General features: G+C 51.8%; 7 protein-coding genes across 7 annotated transcripts, besides 1 other annotated feature; 6 read left to right on the forward strand and 1 right to left on the reverse strand.

Annotated features, from left to right (window-relative positions):
* Positions 1–18,741: part of a sequence feature (contig 1.161 621..266267(-1)) that runs on past both edges of the window.
* ANIA_08791 (cation diffusion facilitator family transporter) lies at positions 206–1,737 on the forward strand (the record flags this gene model as incomplete). The annotated part of the gene is made up of 2 exons (XM_676968.1): positions 206–1,064; positions 1,124–1,737. The coding sequence occupies 2 exons, from the start codon at positions 206–208 to the stop codon at positions 1,735–1,737; spliced, it is 1,473 nt and encodes a 490-aa protein (XP_682060.1).
* Positions 2,579–4,594, forward strand: ANIA_08790 (xylulokinase). Its single transcript, XM_676967.2, has 2 exons — positions 2,579–3,249; positions 3,313–4,594. The coding sequence occupies exons 1-2, from the start codon at positions 2,731–2,733 to the stop codon at positions 4,537–4,539; spliced, it is 1,746 nt and encodes a 581-aa protein (XP_682059.1). The 5' UTR covers positions 2,579–2,730; the 3' UTR covers positions 4,540–4,594.
* On the forward strand, positions 4,888–6,460 carry ANIA_08789 (uncharacterized protein; the record flags this gene model as incomplete). Its single annotated transcript, XM_676966.1, has 2 exons — positions 4,888–4,985; positions 5,038–6,460. The coding sequence occupies 2 exons, from the start codon at positions 4,888–4,890 to the stop codon at positions 6,458–6,460; spliced, it is 1,521 nt and encodes a 506-aa protein (XP_682058.1).
* Positions 5,798–8,200, reverse strand: ANIA_08788 (uncharacterized protein; the record flags this gene model as incomplete). Its single annotated transcript, XM_676965.1, has 3 exons — positions 5,798–6,111; positions 6,585–6,725; positions 6,988–8,200. The coding sequence occupies 3 exons, from the start codon at positions 8,198–8,200 to the stop codon at positions 5,798–5,800; spliced, it is 1,668 nt and encodes a 555-aa protein (XP_682057.1).
* On the forward strand, positions 8,821–12,596 carry ANIA_08787 (Ran GTPase-binding protein LOS1; the record flags this gene model as incomplete). Its single annotated transcript, XM_676964.2, has 4 exons — positions 8,821–8,832; positions 9,035–11,636; positions 11,695–12,149; positions 12,214–12,596. The coding sequence occupies 4 exons, from the start codon at positions 8,821–8,823 to the stop codon at positions 12,238–12,240; spliced, it is 3,096 nt and encodes a 1,031-aa protein (XP_682056.1). The 3' UTR covers positions 12,241–12,596.
* On the forward strand, positions 13,385–15,170 carry ANIA_08786 (phosphatase PAP2 family protein; the record flags this gene model as incomplete). The annotated part of the gene is made up of 4 exons (XM_050611805.1): positions 13,385–14,592; positions 14,741–14,747; positions 14,874–15,012; positions 15,121–15,170. Exons 1-4 carry the CDS (start codon positions 13,820–13,822, stop codon positions 15,168–15,170), a joined length of 969 nt encoding a protein of 322 aa, XP_050467789.1. The 5' UTR covers positions 13,385–13,819.
* Positions 15,639–18,124, forward strand: ANIA_08785 (citrin; the record flags this gene model as incomplete). Its single annotated transcript, XM_676962.2, has 3 exons — positions 15,639–16,075; positions 16,136–17,338; positions 17,393–18,124. Exons 1-3 carry the CDS (start codon positions 15,887–15,889, stop codon positions 18,122–18,124), a joined length of 2,124 nt encoding a protein of 707 aa, XP_682054.1. The 5' UTR covers positions 15,639–15,886.

Raw genomic sequence — 18,741 nt, forward strand, 5'->3', positions numbered from 1 at the left:
GCACTTGCAGGGTACCTGGACTCGACTCAACAACTCGATGTGACTGACGAGCCAGGACCCGTTGAAACAGCAGTGCCCTCGATAGGTTGACGAATCAAATCCAGTCGCACTATCTTCTGCAATTCTTCCTTACGCTCCTAGTAGCAGCTACTAGTTTCTGAAGCCGTGGTGGTGGTTGTGCCTTCGAGTCCGTCACGGGGAAGCAATGCCGCTGACGCAGCCCCTGTGGTGCAGGGTCCATCTATCACCACCAACACCACCTTCAGGACTCGTCCGTCGTTCCATCTTGAGAGCTAGACCCCGGTTGACTCGTCCTCCACTTGCGCGTTCTTCTCCGACTCAATTCCGAGTTCTACGCACAAGCGCCACGTCGCCCGCTCGTACTGCTTCAAAAAGTCCATCGTATTCCGCTCCCCTTTCCTCCAATGTCCGCGCCCGACCCCTTCCGCCGCTATCCCTATTGACCACCTCATCAACCACAACAATAACGCCCAGCACCACACTTCCGGTCATGGCGACGCAAACGAGAGAACATGGTGGCCATGGCCATCATCATCATCATCACCATCACCATGGAAACGCCTACCTAACTTCAACAAATAAGCACGATGCTGGTGTTCGCATCACACGTTTGGGCTTGGTTGCGAATCTCGCGATGGCCATTGGGAAATTTATTGGTGGCTATGTTTTCCACTCGCAGGCTTTGATCGCGGACGCTTACCATGCGTTGACGGATCTGGTCTCGGACTTCCTTACTCTGGGTACTGTTGCGTGGTCGCTGAAGCCTCCGAGCGAAAGGTTTCCGAACGGCTACGGGAAGATCGAGAGTATTGGTGCGCTGGGCGTGAGCGGACTTCTGCTCGCTGGCGGTGTGTTCATGGGTTTGAATTCTGGGCAGGTCTTGCTCGATCAGTTCTTCCCTGAGGCAGCGGAGGCGATCTCTCATCTGGATCTGGGACACGGCCACTCTCACAGCCATGGGGTAGACGTTCTTGGACCCAGCATTCACGCTGCCTGGCTTGCGGCAGGCTCCATTGTTGTGAAGGAGTGGCTCTATCATGCCAGTGAGTTTGCGCTAGGTTCTTTTCAATTGAAACTATGCTAACCACTATCTGCCAACCAGCGATGAAAATCGCAGTTGAACGCAAATCGTCCGTCCTAGCGTCAAACGCTGTCCACCACCGAGTCGATTCCCTCACCAGCATTGTCGCTCTATTCACCATTGGCGGAACCTACCTTTTCCAAGACGCCTCCTGGCTGGACCCCGTAGGCGGACTACTCATTTCGCTCATGGTTATCAAGGCCGGATGGGGAAATACTCGTACATCGCTTCTCGAATTGGCAGACACGACGGTCGATGATGAAATCAAGACTGCCGTGCATAAGGCTGCCGCCAAAGCTCTCAGTACCATCAACGAAGGCGGCCTTATCAAGATTCGGGATGTACAAGGCATGAAGTCGGGACAGAACTATCTCATGGATGTTGAACTGGCCGTTCCGGGAGCCTGGTCTGTACAGCAGTCTCGTGAGATCGAAGAGAAAGTTCGCTCGACTGTTGGGACCAGTCTTCGTGGGGTCAAGCGAGTCAAGATCCGCTTCATCCCTCTCGAGCAGGAGAGCCTTGACTTTTCCGAGGAGTTCATTCCGCCTGATGTTAGCAGCCAAGCAAACATGGAGCCTGAGGATGGCGTTGAAGAAGAAGCGCACAAGGAGCACGAGACCCGGAAAAGGCGATAGATGGAATTGATGCACTACCGACAGGTCAAGTCATGGGATTGGATTTCTCTTCGTCAAACTCCATTTGATGGAGCTATGGTTGTATTCTGGCTTGATACCCTAAGAGTGCAGGAAGCCAGCCAAGGATAGATAATAGGGCAGCATTGGAAGAAAAGCCCTGGTCATCAAGGGCAACGGCGGATGGCGTTATAGGAAGGCTTCTATTATTTCTATATTATACCGAGATGACGGTCTGGACATGTACAAGCAATGTATAAACACCCGTTATTAAAATCAAAAACTAGAGATAATCTAGATTCCGGAACAGTCTGTGCTAGTAGCGCTGCGCTTGTAGCCGACCGCTGGGGCTTGGACTCGGTTGATTTCACGGAACTGCGGTGGATGGATCCAGACTTGTAGGGTGATCGATATTAGCCGGTTAAAGGCAAATTACCGGTCCCCCACATTGATTCTCTGGCTCATTGTTCGAAGATATGCAGCTGAACCAGCACTTACAACAGGTATATTGCTAGCAACTCGAAATACAGCTTCCTATCCACGTCGCTTGTCAAAGAGCCTGTATAGTGCGGTGGCATTTACGTATCAGTTACCTAAATCAAGGACCCCGGTGTGGGTGACATCAGCCGCGGATCACCCCGCGAAGGAGAAGGTCTTGACTATGGCGGGGTGGACGGATGGATCGATCATCGTCTGGAACAGTGGAAAAGAGGATAAATTCCAGAAAAGCCAATTCGGTGAAGCTGGCGTTTATCTCCATCAGAAAAAAGTAATCTGTGTGCGGTGTTTATAAGCTGTTAGCCCATCCCTCTTCTACCAAACTTGCCATTCCTCTCCTTGGCTTCAGCAAGTGCTGCGACCAGAGCTGTCATTCCAAGATCGCCAGAGCCATAATCGACATATCTTACATAAACTGTCTATTTGGATTGAACACCGGAGCTCAGAGCTCCTAGATACTCGCCCTCCTTCCCACACCGCAAGACCAACGCAGCCAAAATGTCCTCGCGCTCCTCTTCTCCCCTCAAAGGGCCCCTCTACATCGGCTTCGACCTCTCCACCCAGCAGCTCAAAGGCCTTGTCGTCAACTCCGACCTCAAAGTCGTCTATTCATCTATCTTCGATTTCGACGCCGACTCCCAAGGCTTTCCCATCAAGAAGGGCGTGCTCACCAACGAGGCAGAGCACGAGGTATTTGCACCGGTCGCGCTTTGGCTTCAGGCTCTGGACAGCGTTCTTGATGGCTTGAAGAAGCAGGGGCTCGACTTTAGCCATGTTCGTGGAATCAGTGGTGCGGGGCAGCAGCACGGGAGCGTTTATTGGGGGCAGGATGCGGAGAAATTGTTGAATGGCTTGGACGCGGGGAAGAGACTGCAGGAGCAGCTCGAGGGCGCGTTTTCGCACCCGTATAGCCCGAACTGGCAGGATTCGAGTACGCAGAAGGAGTGCGACGAGTTTGACGAGTATCTCGGTGGCGCGGACAAGTTGGCCGAGGCGACGGGAAGCAAGGCGCATCATGTAAGCTCCCATTTCCCCATATGGCTAGGTTGTCGTTGCTGGGTCAGTGCTGACGGTGTGTAGAGGTTCACTGGTCCTCAGATTCTGAGATTCCAGAAGAAATACCCGGATGTGTACAAGAAAACGTCGAGGATCTCCCTAGTGTCGTCTTTCTTGGCCTCGTTGTTCCTTGGCCATATCGCGCCTCTTGATATTTCCGACGTCTGCGGTATGAACCTGTGGAATATCCACAAAGGCGCCTACGATGAGGACCTTCTAAAGCTTTGCGCGGGCCCGCATGGCGTCGAGGACCTCAAGCGCAAGCTCGGCGACGTCCCTGAAGACGGAGGCATCGACCTGGGCAAGGTGCACCGCTACTACGTCGACCGCTACGGGTTCAGTCCGGAGTGCACAGTCATTCCATCCACAGGCGACAACCCAGCCACGATCCTCGCCCTGCCTTTACGACCATCCGACGCAATGGTCTCACTAGGAACATCAACCACCTTCCTCATGTCGACCCCAAGCTACAAAGCTGATCCTGCAACCCATTTCTTCAACCACCCGACTACCCCGGGACTTTACATGTTTATGCTGTGCTACAAGAACGGCGGGCTTGCGCGCGAAAAGATCCGCGACGCAATTAACGATGCAAAGAACGAGAAGAACCCGTCAAACCCGTGGGCAAACTTCGACTCCGTTGCTTTACAAACACCGCCCCTAGGCCAGACCTCGCCTTCCGACCCCATGAAAATGGGCCTCTTCTTCCCCCGCCCCGAAATCGTCCCTAATCTCCGCGCCGGCCAGTGGCTCTTCAACTACGATCCTTCCACTGGCAACCTAACCGAAACGCTTAACGGCGAAGGCTGGAACAGACCCGCCGATGAAGCGCGCGCCATTATCGAGTCCCAAATGCTCTCTCTCCGTCTCCGCTCGCGCGGCCTCACATCTTCCCCCGGTGGCGACATCCCCGCCCAGCCTCGTCGCGTATACCTCGTCGGCGGCGGGTCGAAGAACAAGACCATCGCGAAGATCGCCGGTGAGATCCTCGGTGGTAGTGAGGGCGTGTATAAGCTTGAGATTGGAGACAATGCGTGTGCGCTGGGCGCTGCGTATAAGGCTGTTTGGGCGCTTGAGAGGAAGAAAGATCAGACCTTCGAGGATTTGATTGGGGCGAGGTGGCACGAGGAGGAGTTCATTGAGAAGATCGCGGACGGCTATCAGAAGGAGGCGTTCGAAAGGTATGGGAAGGCTGTCGAGGGGTTTGAGAAGATGGAGCAGCGGGTTTTGGAGCAGGAGGGAAGAAAATAGGTGACGATTGCATATAGACTTGTTACATTTAAGCTTAATACATGGTTGACCCAGCCTCCCATTCCACTAATATGTCTGCCGCTTTCTGAACCCGGACTATTTCCTTTTATCACATGAGTATTCGTCTAATATTATCTACCAGAATATATTTATCGCTATCGTACGCCGGAGCATGGGCTTGGCTGGGGTAAACATGGCTTCTCAAAATGGTTAGGGTAGACTCCGCACTCCAAACGGCGAATGACTGCCAATACTTAAATGTTTTATCAGCCTACACTATGGTAGACGGGGCCTTTTCCTTTTTTTCCAAACGTCGATATCTAGAAAGTATGATTGTTATCTACAACCATGGGTTCCGTCGTTGAACTGGCCAGCCGAGAAGCCGATGGCTCTCCCCAGACTGCTTCTCCGCAAACGAATGAAGCGGAGCAAGAGCATCCTACCTGGTGAGTCACCCCCGCATCAAAAAGAGGCCGGGTATACTGATAGATGGGCTAGGAAATATGCCTTGGTCGTAGCCGCCGGCTTTTCTGTGATGTTTACGACGTGCGCATTCATCTTCTCTTATGGAGTCTACCAGTCTCTTTACGAAGAGATGGCCGAAGCTGAAGGCACCCCTTTTACCGGGAGCTCAACTGCCCTCATCAATCTGGTGGGAATCTTAGCCATTGCATTAATGTCCATGGGCGGACCATTCGCAATGCACTGGTCAAAGATCTACTCGCCACAGGCTGTCATCATTGCCGGAGGCTGGGTTTTCGGCATTGCATATATCCTGTCGAGCTTTGGGCAGGCACTATGGCATTTTGCGTTGACGCAGGGAGTCCTCCTTGGTATTGGTACATGTCTGGCATATGTGCCTACCATGAGCGTTGCCCCGACGTGGTTCGACCAGCGGCGTGGTCTCGCCATGGGCGTGATTATCTCGGGATCTGCAGTTGGGGGCATGGTTTGGCCTCCTGCTCTCCGAGCCATGATAACACATCTGGGGTTTAGAAATGCGCTCCGCATCTCGGGTTGTATCTCCTTAACACTCGTCTCTGTCGCCGGGTATGCTCTCCGCTGGGAGCCCAAGTTCCACGAGCAAGTTCGTATCCAGACGCAGGGCCTACGTCGACGCAGTGGCTGGATAAAAGCGCCCATGGTGAACTACCGCGTTGCCCGCTCTAAACGATTTCTGGCCCAGGCTCTGGGCTGTTTTCTGCAGTCGGCTGGATACTCAACCCCGTTGTTCTTCTATGCCGCGTACGCTAGCACGCTAGGCTACAGTCCCACGACAGCGGCTAACTTCATTACTCTGAACAACGCGTCTAATTTCGTGTCGCGCATCGCCATCGGCTACGGTGCCGACCGATACGGACGCATCAACGCCCTGGTTGTCACGACGCTGCTGAGCGCTGTGGCCGTCTTCGCCTTTTGGATTCCATCCATGTTTCACACGCCAGACGCCGGCGTGCCGAAGTCTAGTGCTGACGGACTCTTTATCGTGTTTACTATCCTGTACGGTGCATTTGCTAGTGCATATATTTCGCTTTTTCCGGCCTCTTTGATCGAGCTCTTTGGTGTGCAGCACTTTACCAGTGTCAATGGTGCTTTGTATTTAATTCGTGGCATGGGCGCGCTTATCGGCACTCCGTTAACCGGCATGTTGATCCCGAAGGATGCCCTTACTTCGTCGTTTATTTATGAACGGGCTGGCATAGTGGTAGGGGTGTTGTTGGTGGCTGCAACGTTGGCTTGTCTTTGGGTGCGGATCGAGGCGAGCTTAGGGTCATCGTGGACAATGGAGAGTGTAAATATGCATATTAGAGCCATGAGGTCAAAGAGAACTGTTCTCCGCCTGGGACCTGCCCTCTGGCTTCTCTCTGAAGGCCTGTATACCCAGGGTGTAACGTGGTTGGTAAGCGAGCTGCGCATGTAAGCGAGCTGCGCACCTGCATACAGATTTCCCATATTTTGACCTTTTAATCAACCACAACGCCTTTATATTAATTATTATTTATTTGGACAAGCATTTCTTCTATGCCCAATTCTATGGCAGGTACTACATGTAGGTAATGCCCGTGCCTTTGGTGTTTGTGCACCTTCTGCTGGTGGCCCGCATGGACCAGGTATTGCCTGAAAAGACGCATTATGAGCTTCCTCGAGCTCTGTAGCCTCTTGTACAGACAGACCATTATCATGAGCTATCCATCTATGCGTACGAGCTCGCTTTCGCCTTTGTATAGCATTTTCAGCACGTAGCGCCCTATTCTCTTGCTCCAATAGTATGCCCTTTTGCATTGCAATTTGACAGCCTTTAATTAGCTGGTTTAGGGCATTATGGGACGGTGATGGTGGACTTTTTGAGCAGCTGTTTGAGAAAATCTCTGAGTAAAGAAGCTTGCTTTAGAAGCTCATCAACATTTGCTGGTGTATGTGGGCAAAAAGTGCTTGCCTGGCTGCCACGGCTTCCAGGGGGTGTAGGCGTACGAGCCTGAATACTAAGCTTTGAAAGCACTGGTTCAGGATTCAATGGCACTAGTCCTGCTGCTCGAAAACTGTTTCTGATTGTATCCAGCTTAAATGTGCTGATTCGAGCTTGTGGATAGGCTGCAAGGAAATCAAGTTTGTCAATATGGCTGATGCCAAGCCGCATTTTCTGATCAACCAAGCTGGCGTACGAGCGCTTCATAACTGCAAAACATCCAATATCAAGTGGTTGTAGAAGATGGGAGGAATGTGCCGGCATGCAGAGTGGTATAATATTATGATCTGTACAGATTTGATCAAACTCTGGTGTAAGATGGCTTCCATGGCCATCAAGAACTAGAAGTTGATATCTTCCGCGCGTACGATGCTCTGTTGACGGGATAAATTGCTTCTGAAGCCAGCGAAGGCTAATTTCATTAGTTGTCCATCCATTTGTACTGATTTCAAATCGCCAGTCGGGCGGAAGGCCTGTAAACCATGCTTGGTTATACTGCTTGCCCTTAAAGATAAGTGTTGGTGGAAGTGCCCATCCAGAAGCACTGATTGACTCAATTGCAGTAACCCATTCACGGTTTCCTGGCTGTAGAACTGGTCTTCGGCCACATGATTCTGACTTGGTAATCACTTTCTGATGTGCACAAAGGCCCATTGCAAAGCCAGTCTCATCAAAGTTGTAGATATCGTCCGGTAGGATCCCGTATTGTTCGATTGTGGCTCGTACGGTGTTAAACCATGCTTGAATAACCTTTGGGTTCTCTTGCTTTGCTCGCTGGCAGTCGTATTGCCTTGACAAGCGAGACTCAAGCTCCGGGTGGCGTTGAGTATAATTATATACCCATTTCTGGCCGACAGTCTGGATTGGGGTGGAACCACGCTTTGCAAGCAGAATATTAGCCATTTCTCGTACATGAGCTTTTGTAGGAGCTGCTCCGCGTAGATCTAAAGAGAGAATCCACTGCTTAAGCACTTCCTCTTCAATCTCAGTCAATTTATGGCCATTTGCGCGAGATTCGGCGCGATTTGTAGTCCCGCGTAGTCGCGTACGTAGTGTAGATTCAGGCACATTGAAGCGACGTGCTGCCTCGCGTATTGATGTAATCTCCTTTTTTTTAATAGCCTGTACAGCCAGTAGGAGCCGACCTTCCTTCTCATGGCAATTTTGGCTTGAACTAACGCGAACTCGGGGCATGGTGGCTGTTGGAAGATAGATGACCGCGTCAGCATGTAAAAAAGTGGTTGGGTGCGCAGCTCGCTTACATGCGCAGCTCGCTTACCAACCACGTTACACTCTGTGCCTTATATCTAAGGCTACATTTTCCCGTTTGGGTCGGACCCAACGGTCAACACACAATCACAAAATTCGAAGCACAAAAAAAAAGCGAAATAACAGAGCATGTTCTGAAGAGCAGTGGAATTATTTAATGACGGTCATCCTCAAATTATACATTCATAATTAGCGGCCAGCTGGGTTTGCAAAGAGGATTGCTCTTCTTTTTGCTGGACACTTTAATAAAAGTACTGGGCCCTGGTGTCAAAGCAAAGGTGCCGAAACCACCGCCCAACCCTCAGAGCAACTCAGCCTCTCTCCATAATTCAATCCACCTACTGTTCCTGTATTACTTTTTGTCCAGCCCAAATTAAGTTATGAACTGATAGACCGTTTTCTTTTTTCAAATGATATGACCATTTGCCGCCATCTTGAATTTTACCAGATCTTCGCTTGATTACAGCCACTTTTTACCCCCCTCGTGATAATTTTCGCTTTCGGGGTCCCGCAAAGACTCTGAAGGCAGCCGGGCCGGTTCGACGATGGAAGAGCAGGTAAGGACACCAGGAAAGATGTCTTTTGCTTCTCGAGAGATGATTCCCTTCATTTTGAAAACATTGAAGCGAAGAAGAAGACACCTTCCGAGATTTCAACCCCGCCGTCCCCTCGTGTGCCCCTCTTCAACATGACGCATGTCATAATTTGCACCCCCCAAAAATGAACACCAGCAATCCTAACTGATGTCTAATCTGCTAGGTAGCAAACGCCATAGAAATCGCTGGGAACCCTACCTCCGACAGCACCCTCAAAGCGCAAGCCTTCGACTACCTTAACCAGCTCCGCACCGATCCCTCAGGCTGGCAGGTCTGCCTTTCGCTCTTCACCAAAGACCCGCCACAATCTCACTTCATCCGCCATGTGTCGTTAGAGGTTGTCAATAGTGCTGCCCAGGCTGGCTTAATTGACCTCCGGTCGCTTGGGTTCGTCCGGGATAGGCTGCTGGCGTATCTGCGGCAAGTCTACGGCCGGGAGGGTTCGAATCCTGACCCGCCAAACATTCAGAATAAGATTGCCCAGACCATCACCTTTCTCTTTTCCGCGCTCTACGGAAATGGCTGGGAGTCTTTCTTTGACGACCTCCTGAGCCTCACACACAAGTCACCTTCGAGCACGACCCGGGATAACCCGCTCGGTATCATCTTCTACCTCCGGGTTATTAACTCCATACACGATGAGATCGGTGATGTACTAGTTTCTCGGTCTCGAGCGGAGCAGGAGCGGGCGAATGCGCTGAAGGATTTGATTCGGGTCAGGGATATGCAGAAGATCGCTAGTTCGTGGCAAGAGATATTATCGCAGTGGATGGATGGCGATGATCTCATCGTTGAGATGTCTCTCAAGGCCGTTGGGAGCTGGGTGAGCTGGATTGATATCGGTCTGGTGGTAAATCAGACGATGCTTGACCTGCTTTTCCAGCAACTTGGCCGTGCGCAAAAGGCGGAGCTCCGAGAAGGCGAGGACAAAGTGCGGGATGCGGCCGTTGATGTCTTTACGGAGATTATTGGTAAGAAGATGAAGGCCGAGGACAAGATTGATATGATCGCCTTCCTGAACCTGGATAATGTGGTGGGCCAGATCTCGTCCAGCCCTCCGCTGTACGCCAACCGATTCACCTCCAAATACGACACCGATCTCGCAGAAACGGTTGCAAAGCTGGTCAACACCACGGTGACTGATATCGTACGCGCTTTAGAGCAGGAAACAGTGTCGGCGCAGTGCAAGGAGAAGGCCAACGGTTTGTTACAGGTCTTCCTTCCTCACATCCTGCGGTACTTCTCCGATGAGTACGACGAAGTTTGCTCCACTGTCATCCCGTGCGTGAGCGATTTGCTTTCATACCTGCGAAAGATGGCCAAATCCAACCCCTCCATTGCTTCCCAGCATTCATCTATACTCCTTCCGATCCTCAAGGCGATCATCCAGAAAATGCGGTACGACGAAACCGCCTCCTGGGGCGACGACGACGATCAAACCGACGAGGCTGAGTTCCAGGAGCTTCGCAAGCGCCTTGGAACCCTGCAGCAGATTGTCGCGGCCGTTGATGAGAGGCTCTACATGGAAGCAGTCTCAGAAGTCGTGGCCACTACATTCGAGAACATGCGCCAATCGGGAGCTCAGCTGGACTGGAGGGACTTGGATCTTGCATTGCATGAGATGTACCTGTTTGGAGACTCTGCTACTAAGAGTGGAAGTCTCTACAACAAGGGGCAGCCTAGCGGCCCGTCTGCGGAGAGGCTGGTTGAGATGATGCTGCGCATGGTCGAGTCGGACATCCGATCCTTTACCCATCCGGCAACGCAACTACAGTACATGGAAATCTGTGTTCGCTACAGCTCCTTTTTCCACACCCATACTCACTTGATCCCCGGTGTCCTCGAGAGCTTCCTTCAACTTGCCCATCACCCAATGAAAAAGGTCAAAACACGAGCGTGGTACTTGTTCCAGCGCCTGGTTAAACAACTGCGAGCTTATATTGACAACGTGGCCCAGACCGTCGTCGAAGCCTTGGGCGATTTACTGGTTATTCAAGCCGAGTTGCCCTCGGAAAGCTCCGACGGCGACGAAATGTCCTCGGAGGACCATGAAGGGTCTACCGATGCTGTTTTTAACAGTCAACTTTACCTATTTGAGGCCGTCGGTATTATCTGCTCGATTCCCACCATACCCGCGGACAAGCAAGTTCTCTACGCGCAATCCGTGCTGTCTCCTGTGTTTGTGGATATGGAAAAGAACCTGGGCTCGGCCAAATCGGGAGACGCGCGAGCCGTGCTTCAGATACACCACGACATCATGGCGCTTGGTACACTCGCAAGAGGCTTCTCAGACTGGCAGCCCGGCACTAGCTCCCCTGCCACGCAGCTCCCAGCGCCCGAGGTCTCAGAGGCGTTCAGCCAGGTGTCGGAAGCCACCCTTGTCGCTTTGGAGTCCCTTAAGGCTTCATTTGACATTCGGACAGCGTCTCGATTTGCGTTCTCGCGACTGATCGGGGTTCTTGGGTCCCGAATCCTCCCCCAGCTTCCCCGATGGATTGATGGTCTGCTGACCCAAACATCGTCGCGGGACGAGATGGCGCTGTTCCTGCGCCTGCTCGACCAGGTTATTTTCGGCTTCAAGGGCGAAATCTACAATATCCTTGATGCGCTGTTGATGCCATTCCTGCAACGGGTGTTTAGCGGAATCGCGGACCCAACCTCGGGTACTGATGACGAGATCCACCTGGCGGAGTTGAAGCGGGAGTATCTCAATTTTTTGCTCGCCGTTCTGAACAATGATCTGGGTGCTGTCATCATCAGCGAACGTAAGTTTTCAGCTTTGATTGTTCCTTCTCCCATTTTTTATCCTAACTGGTTTGATAGGCAACCAACCCATGTTCGACACGGTCATTACAACAATAGAGCACTTTGCCAAAGACGCCGAGGATTTCACGACCGCCAAGATGGCGTTTAGCGTGCTGTCTAGGATGGGCAGCGCCTGGGGTGGTCCGGACATCGCACCAGCAGCCTCAAACGGCCCCTCCACTTCGCAAGTCGCGCTTCCAGGTTTCGGCCAGTTCATGATTACCCGCTTCTCTCCTCTATGCTGGGCGCTCCCCGCCACCCCGTCTTTCAACGCAAAGGACGCGCAAGCAAAACAGGTTCTCGCTGAAGCAGGAGGTCTGCAGCGGACCATCTACAGCAAGATGGGGATGGAGTATATCGAATACCTGCGGGACCGCGAGCTACCTGGCATGGGCATGGGAGCAGACCTGGTGGAAGAGTACGTGGGGACACTGAGCCGGCTGGACCTGAGGGGGTTTCGGCAGTTCTTTCCGGTATGTTTGCATTAAGCCCGTTGGTAAAGAGACCCGTCGCTAACATCACACGTACCACCTGCAGCAATTCATCCAACGTTTGAGCGCATGAGCATTCCCGTCATCTATACACAACCGTTCCACCTAACATTTCCTCGATTTACTTCCCATTTCCCTTGGTTTATTTCCCCGCTTCCATTCTATTAGATATCCCCTCGGTTTGGTTTGATGACTGATGTTTCCCTTTTCCTCTCTCCCCAATCTCTCTGTCGGCGGCCCACCTATCGTACTGATTCTCGTACCTCTGACGCACGGACTGCCATGATCGATGAATACTTGGGACTCGGATAAAAGGTATATAGTTTGGGAGGCATTTGCATGTATTGGCGTTGATGTGCAGAGTATTTCTCAGCGTGAGCACGAGAAAGCAGATAAGTAGGAAAAGAAGAATAGGAATGTATGTAGTAAGTGCGCTAGAAGTTTGGAACTCTTGGACAATTATGAAACCCGTGATAGCAGTTGGCAGTGTGGCTGCTGTGGCTGCCGTGGTAGCCACCTAGTATGAACTTGCTGGGATCCGTGCTTGGCGGTGCTTTATTGAGTGGAGACCATAGTGGACCTAGTGGGGGTCGCTGTCAGCGTCCATAGCGGGTGAGAGATTCAAGCTACTTTAAGTTTGCGAACCACCATGATCAAGGAACACTCTAGGCGAACCTGAAACCCGGTCTCTGCTCCAGTCTCTTGCTACCTATCAGCTTATCCGGAGTAATTGCTGTCTTTAAGCCAAACCCGCCCTCACAAGGCTACAGCCAATCGCCTGGCTTCGTACTCGGGGAGGCTGAGCTTGGGTGTTGCAGTAATGACGAGGATCCGGACAAGCCGGATGCTGATGCCTGACCGAAGATTTACAAGGCTGAGGGTAAATAGGCAACTGGTCATATGACCAGGAAGAAAAGTGCGCTGGAGATCGGGAGGTGATAGTATAAGATACTGCTAACAATGGATGATTCTACGTACAACTAGATAGAGCGGGCAAAGCATAGCTGAGGGAGCAAACGGATGGGGACGAGGGCAGGGGCAGAAGGCAGCACAGGGACTCCCATGCAACATGATGACGGCAGCTGCGCCCACTGGCCTTTACCCATGCTTATTTTCCTTCACGTTGACTATTACTATATTTTTCGGTCTGTCCGCTGGTGCCCGTGCTCGTTCTGATCTGTAGTCCACGTCCCCGCGTCCTCTTCCTTCCCATTCCAGCACCGTGGACGACCATCCCATATTTCCTCTATCCTTTCCACGAATATTCCTAGACCACAAGAATGGGCTCCTTTAAGAATTTCATCGAGCCCGGCGGTCAGTACGATCCTCTTCCCATCGTTCCTGTCTTACATAGATGTTGGGATGATGTTGATTGATGTGGATGTGAATGTCGATGATGTTGGCTCCGGTGCTGATTCTGCTGACACTGTCTTCCTACCAGCCATCGCTGCTGTTTTCACGGCCACCACCCTATATAATCGCCGTCGCCGTCAACCGTCGAGCCCCTCAGATCCCCCCTCCGCCGAATCGCCCTTGCTTCCGGACCCGGTTGTTGCGAAGACTCCTGATGAGAATGGCTACTATCGCTCAGTCGAGAACAGTCGAACCGTCCAGTCACGGTTCCTCGCGCGGTTCCCTTTTCTGATAGAGATATGGTACTGGTTGCTTATCTATTGGGTACGTTATACTTGCGGGACGGTGATCGTTGGGTAGACTTACAGGTGCAGGTCTACCAAGGTCTGCGTGCAATCTCGGCGCGAGCCATTGCCGGCCATGATGCCATCTTCGCTAGAGCAGAGCGTCATGCTCTTCAGATCCTCGCTCTGGAACATACCCTTCACATTGACGTCGAGCTGGCTATTCAGAAATTCGTCCTTACCAAAGCGCCCTGGCTCATGCCTTTCCTGGCCCGAGTGTACTATTCGCACATCGTCCTCGGCGTCGTCTTTTTCGCATATACTTACACCTTCTTGAAACGTGAAACCTTCCAAGCGATTCGCCGGACGCTGGCCTTTGAGAATGTGATTGCCTTCATTATCATCACTCTATGGCGGTGCACGCCTCCGCGTCTCCTTCCGGAAGAGTACGGGTTCGTCGATGTGCTGCACAGCAACCACGGCGGTTCTGCTTGGACGCAGAACAAGTTCCAGCTCACTATCGCGGCCATGCCGTCGCTGCATTTCGGTAACTCGATGTTCATCGCGCTGTGTCTGATCCGGTTCAGCCCGCATTGGTACCTTCGTGTCATTGCGCCCGTATGGCCGACGCTCATGGCTTTTACAATCGTTGCGACAGCGAACCATTTCGTTCTCGACGCTGTGGTCGGGGCGTGTGTGGTTCTTGTAGCGTACCGTTTCAATTATGCCATGTTGGGTCTTTTACCGGTGGAGAGGGCCCTCTTCAAACTGTTGCGGCTGGAGAAGCCGTAAGTGTATATATAAATACCTGTATCAATACACTTCAATACACTGGCATCGTCGATCCTGACGGCATCTAGCGATTATCTAGCACTATCAGCGGCCAAGGTATCGAATACGGAGTGTGATTGCTGGTTCAATAATGGGGTCCAATAGTCCAGCTGTATGAAAGTACCTAGGCACATGGAGTTGGAGAACCCGAATACCGGTTGAGGTAGGAATTAGCACTCAGGATCCGATCCGAGCCTGTTGACCCATGTCCAGCCCTATCTACTCCATGCATGACCAGGCTAGACTGCTCGGCTCGGTGAGACACTTGGGATTGGGGGACTCCTTCTCCTCAGTGTCCCCTCACGCGGTTCCGGAGTTTGCCGAGTGGTGCGGAGATCTTACATGGATGCATTACGAGCATAATCATGCATCGCTCGGTAAGTTTGCTGGACATCTAGATTTTTGGACATTTAGTCAAAGTAGATGCAGCCGATATGCTCCATACATTGTCTGCTCTGAAAGCAGATGATTGCTAATACTTAAAGTGTATGCATTGACTATCGAGTACTACCGAGCACGACCGAGCACTACATAGTATTATTGACTGTAAATATGACAACGCAATCATGTGCGGCTGACTGACTAAGCGGCGATCTCGGCGTTAACTCCGACCTACAGTATTTGTGTATTTATTTGTGTACGACTCGGGTAATATCGAGAGGCGGTGAGCGCGTGACCACTGGGTCGAAGCCGATGCCGGGCTCGACGCTGGTTCGACATTGGAACCTCATACAGAGCACGGAGTGGTTAGTCATGGCTGGTACCTAGGGTCCCTGGGTCGGTCAGGCGCTATTATCCGATTGTCTGGTTATTATGACAAGGGGCAAATAACAGGAAAAATAGAAAAAAATTTCTTTACAATATTGATCGAATCAATTCAAAGAAACAGAAAAAAGCAAAGACGAATTGGCCACGTTCCTTCGTAGAGATTCTATTATTATATGCTAGAGTATCAGCTGATGAAAATTTTATTTTATCTAAACTCCAGACAAGAGATTCGGAGATGAAAACGCTTGTCAGTTGCTGATCCATCTCTCCCCCATAGTCCGTATTACTCTTATTTCTCCCATATTCTCCCTTCTCCACACCGTGACTCGCACTCTCCCAACCCCTTCCCTTTGTCGGGTGTCCTGTTTGTGTCCTCTTTTGCTCCGTCGGTCTTTACTATATTCTATTTGTTTCTTTTCTCTCTTGGGTTCCCTAGATTGGTGCTCTGCATAGAGGGTAGACTTTTTTCTTTTCTATTTCGTTATGACCATGACAGGCGTGAAGGAAGCTGTCAAAGAGTCCTTGGTCGGCACTACCGTCGACGAGCCGTCCCTGTCCAAGCAGGTCAAGGCCAACTTCATCAAGCACGCCCGCAAGGATGAGGCCACTGGTGAGCTGTACATGACTGAAGCAGACTTCGTCGACGCGATCGCTCCCAAACATGAAGATTACGTGAGTTTCCACCCCTATGTGTCATGCTTTGACCGAACGGCCAATTGACATGGACCTCAGCATAAAATCAAGCGTGAACACTACGGAATCCTCTTCAGAGTCGCAGACAGTCGCCGGACCGGCCGAATCAACATTCACGAATGGGCTACCTTCGAGAACCTGCTTGCGAAACCTGACGCCGAATACGAGATCGCCTTCCGACTTTTCGATACTGACGGAACGGGGACGGTCAAGTGGGAGACCTTCCAGAAGCTATACAATGAGAACAAGACGAAAGACAGCATACCCTTTGATTGGAACTCCGAGTGGGCGGCGTTGTATACAGGGAAGAAGAAGACCCGGCATGATATGACATACCCCCAGTTCGCGCAGATGCTTCGAGGCCTGCAAGGCGAGCGCATCCGACAAGCCTTCCATGTGTTTGACAAGGACGGCGACGGGTACATCGAGCCGGAGGAATTCCAGCGTATCATCCTTGAGACGTCGAGACACAAGCTGTCGGACTATGTGCTGGAGCATCTTCCGAGCCTGTGCAACATCTCCGCGGGAACGAAGATTTCGTATGCCACCGTGCGTGCCTTCCAGAATGTTATGCGGGAGATGGACATGATTGATTTAATTATTCGCGAGGCGACGGATAAGAGTGAGGATGGTAAGATCACGCGCTCGGATTTCCTGAACGCCGCGGCGCGTCTGACGCGGTTTTCGCTGTTCACGCCGATGGAGGCGGATATCCTGTTCCACTTTGCTGGGCTTGACGCGCCGTCTGGGCGTCTTTCCCAAAAGGATTTCTCCAAGGTCATTGATGCCTCATGGCGCATTCCTGTTGCCGCCGCCGAGCAGGCTATTACCACTGCTTCCGGTGCTGCGCACAAGGCCGCTGATGCCGGGAAATCCATGCTTCACGGTGTCTTGGAGTCTGTCCACCATTTCGCTCTTGGCAGTTTGGCTGGTGCTTTTGGCGCGTTCATGGTCTACCCCATTGACCTTGTCAAGACGCGTATGCAGAACCAGCGATCCAGCCGTGTTGGTGAGAGACTGTACAATAACTCGATTGACTGCGCGCGCAAGGTCATCCGGAACGAGGGTTTCACCGGTCTGTACTCGGGTGTTATTCCTCAGCTGATCGGTGTTGCTCCGGAGAAGGCGATCAAGCTCACCGTCAACGATCTCGTCCGTGGATATTTCGCTGGCAAGCAGAACGGCAAGCTCAAGACCTGGCAGGAGGTTCTCGCTGGTGGTTCCGCGGGCGCTTGCCAAGTTGTACGTATACATTCCTTATGCTTCCAGACTTAAGCGTACTAACTGTATCCATAGGTCTTCACTAACCCCCTTGAGATCGTCAAGATTCGCCTTCAAGTCCAAGGTGAAATTGCGAAAAACGCCGGCGTGGAAGGTGCTGCGCCTCGCCGCTCCGCCCTCTGGATTGTCAGGAACCTCGGTCTCGTCGGCCTTTACAAGGGCGCCAGTGCCTGTCTCCTCCGTGACGTCCCCTTCTCCGCCATCTACTTTCCCACCTACTCGCATCTGAAATCCGACTTCTTCGGCGAGTCCCGCACACACAAGCTCGGCGTGGTGCAGCTGCTAACTGCTGGCGCTATTGCTGGTATGCCCGCCGCGTACCTGACGACACCCTGTGACGTAATCAAGACCCGGCTGCAGGTCGAAGCGCGCAAGGGCGAAAAGGCATACACCGGTCTCCGCCATGCCGCTGTCACAATATTTAGGGACGAGGGTTTCAAGGCGTTCTTCAAGGGCGGACCAGCTCGTATCTTGCGTTCGTCGCCGCAATTTGGCTTCACGCTCGCTGCGTACGAGGTTCTGCAGAAGTGGCTGCCTATGCCGGGGTCTGAACATGATGTTTCACCGACGGGTCAGGTGGAGCCTGGTGTGGGCGTTCCAGTTGCCAAGGAGCCGCTGCCTTATCTGAGGAGCAGAAATGCGCTCAAGCTTATTCTGGATCTCGACGAGAATATTGGCCGCCTGCCGATCCCCGATAAGGAGCGGTGGCCGAAGTTCATGAGGCCTGCTGCAGGTGCTGAAAAATAACTTGCATAGATGCGATTGGACGTTGATGTGTTGTGTTGTTGGTTTACTAGCGCTGCGATGATTTGGATTTCTTCTCATCTGGGATTGGATTGCTTTGAAGATACATTTTCTTTGTCTCATAAACCCGCCCTGTCATTTTCATTACCATGTCTTTGTTTTCTTCTCATCCTACTGAGTAGATATACACTACACCACACCATGTACTAAAAGCTACCATGAGCACCTCTCTAGATAGATAGATTGGGACTGGGAGTGAGGAGGGGTGACCGACCGACTACAGTACCGGGTTATGCTATATCATATCATTTGTTCAGACATCACTTGCTGCGCAATCAGAGTAGAGGCATCGTCTTGCTGGGATTTGATGAATATATAACTGAGTGGATGTTTCGCTGCAATATGCTAGATAATGTACAAGTCCGTATCGATAGATGACTGCATGTAGATAGACACGTAAACAAATCATGCAAACTTGGTATGGCACATGTAAGGTGGTTAGCATATGTGCATTTATCAGTGCCTCTCTTTCAAGGACGAAGGTTCAGTAAGCGTTGCGGCCGTGATTTAGCTTAGAATAGCCGATTTCCACACAACAGATAGTTGAATGGGTCTGATAC

This window comes from Aspergillus nidulans, chromosome III, assembly GCF_000011425.1.
Source record: "Aspergillus nidulans FGSC A4 chromosome III".
NCBI lineage: Eukaryota > Fungi > Ascomycota > Eurotiomycetes > Eurotiales > Aspergillaceae > Aspergillus > Aspergillus nidulans.

Bases quoted from the DNA above. Each gene is read 5' to 3' on its own strand.
- ANIA_08790 (XM_676967.2), top strand. From the start codon at position 2,731: ATGTCCTCGCGCTCCTCTTCTCCCCTCAAAGGGCCCCTCTACATCGGC. The intron at 3,250-3,312 runs GTAAGCTCCCAT...GACGGTGTGTAG, and splicing joins CGGGAAGCAAGGCGCATCAT to AGGTTCACTGGTCCTCAGAT.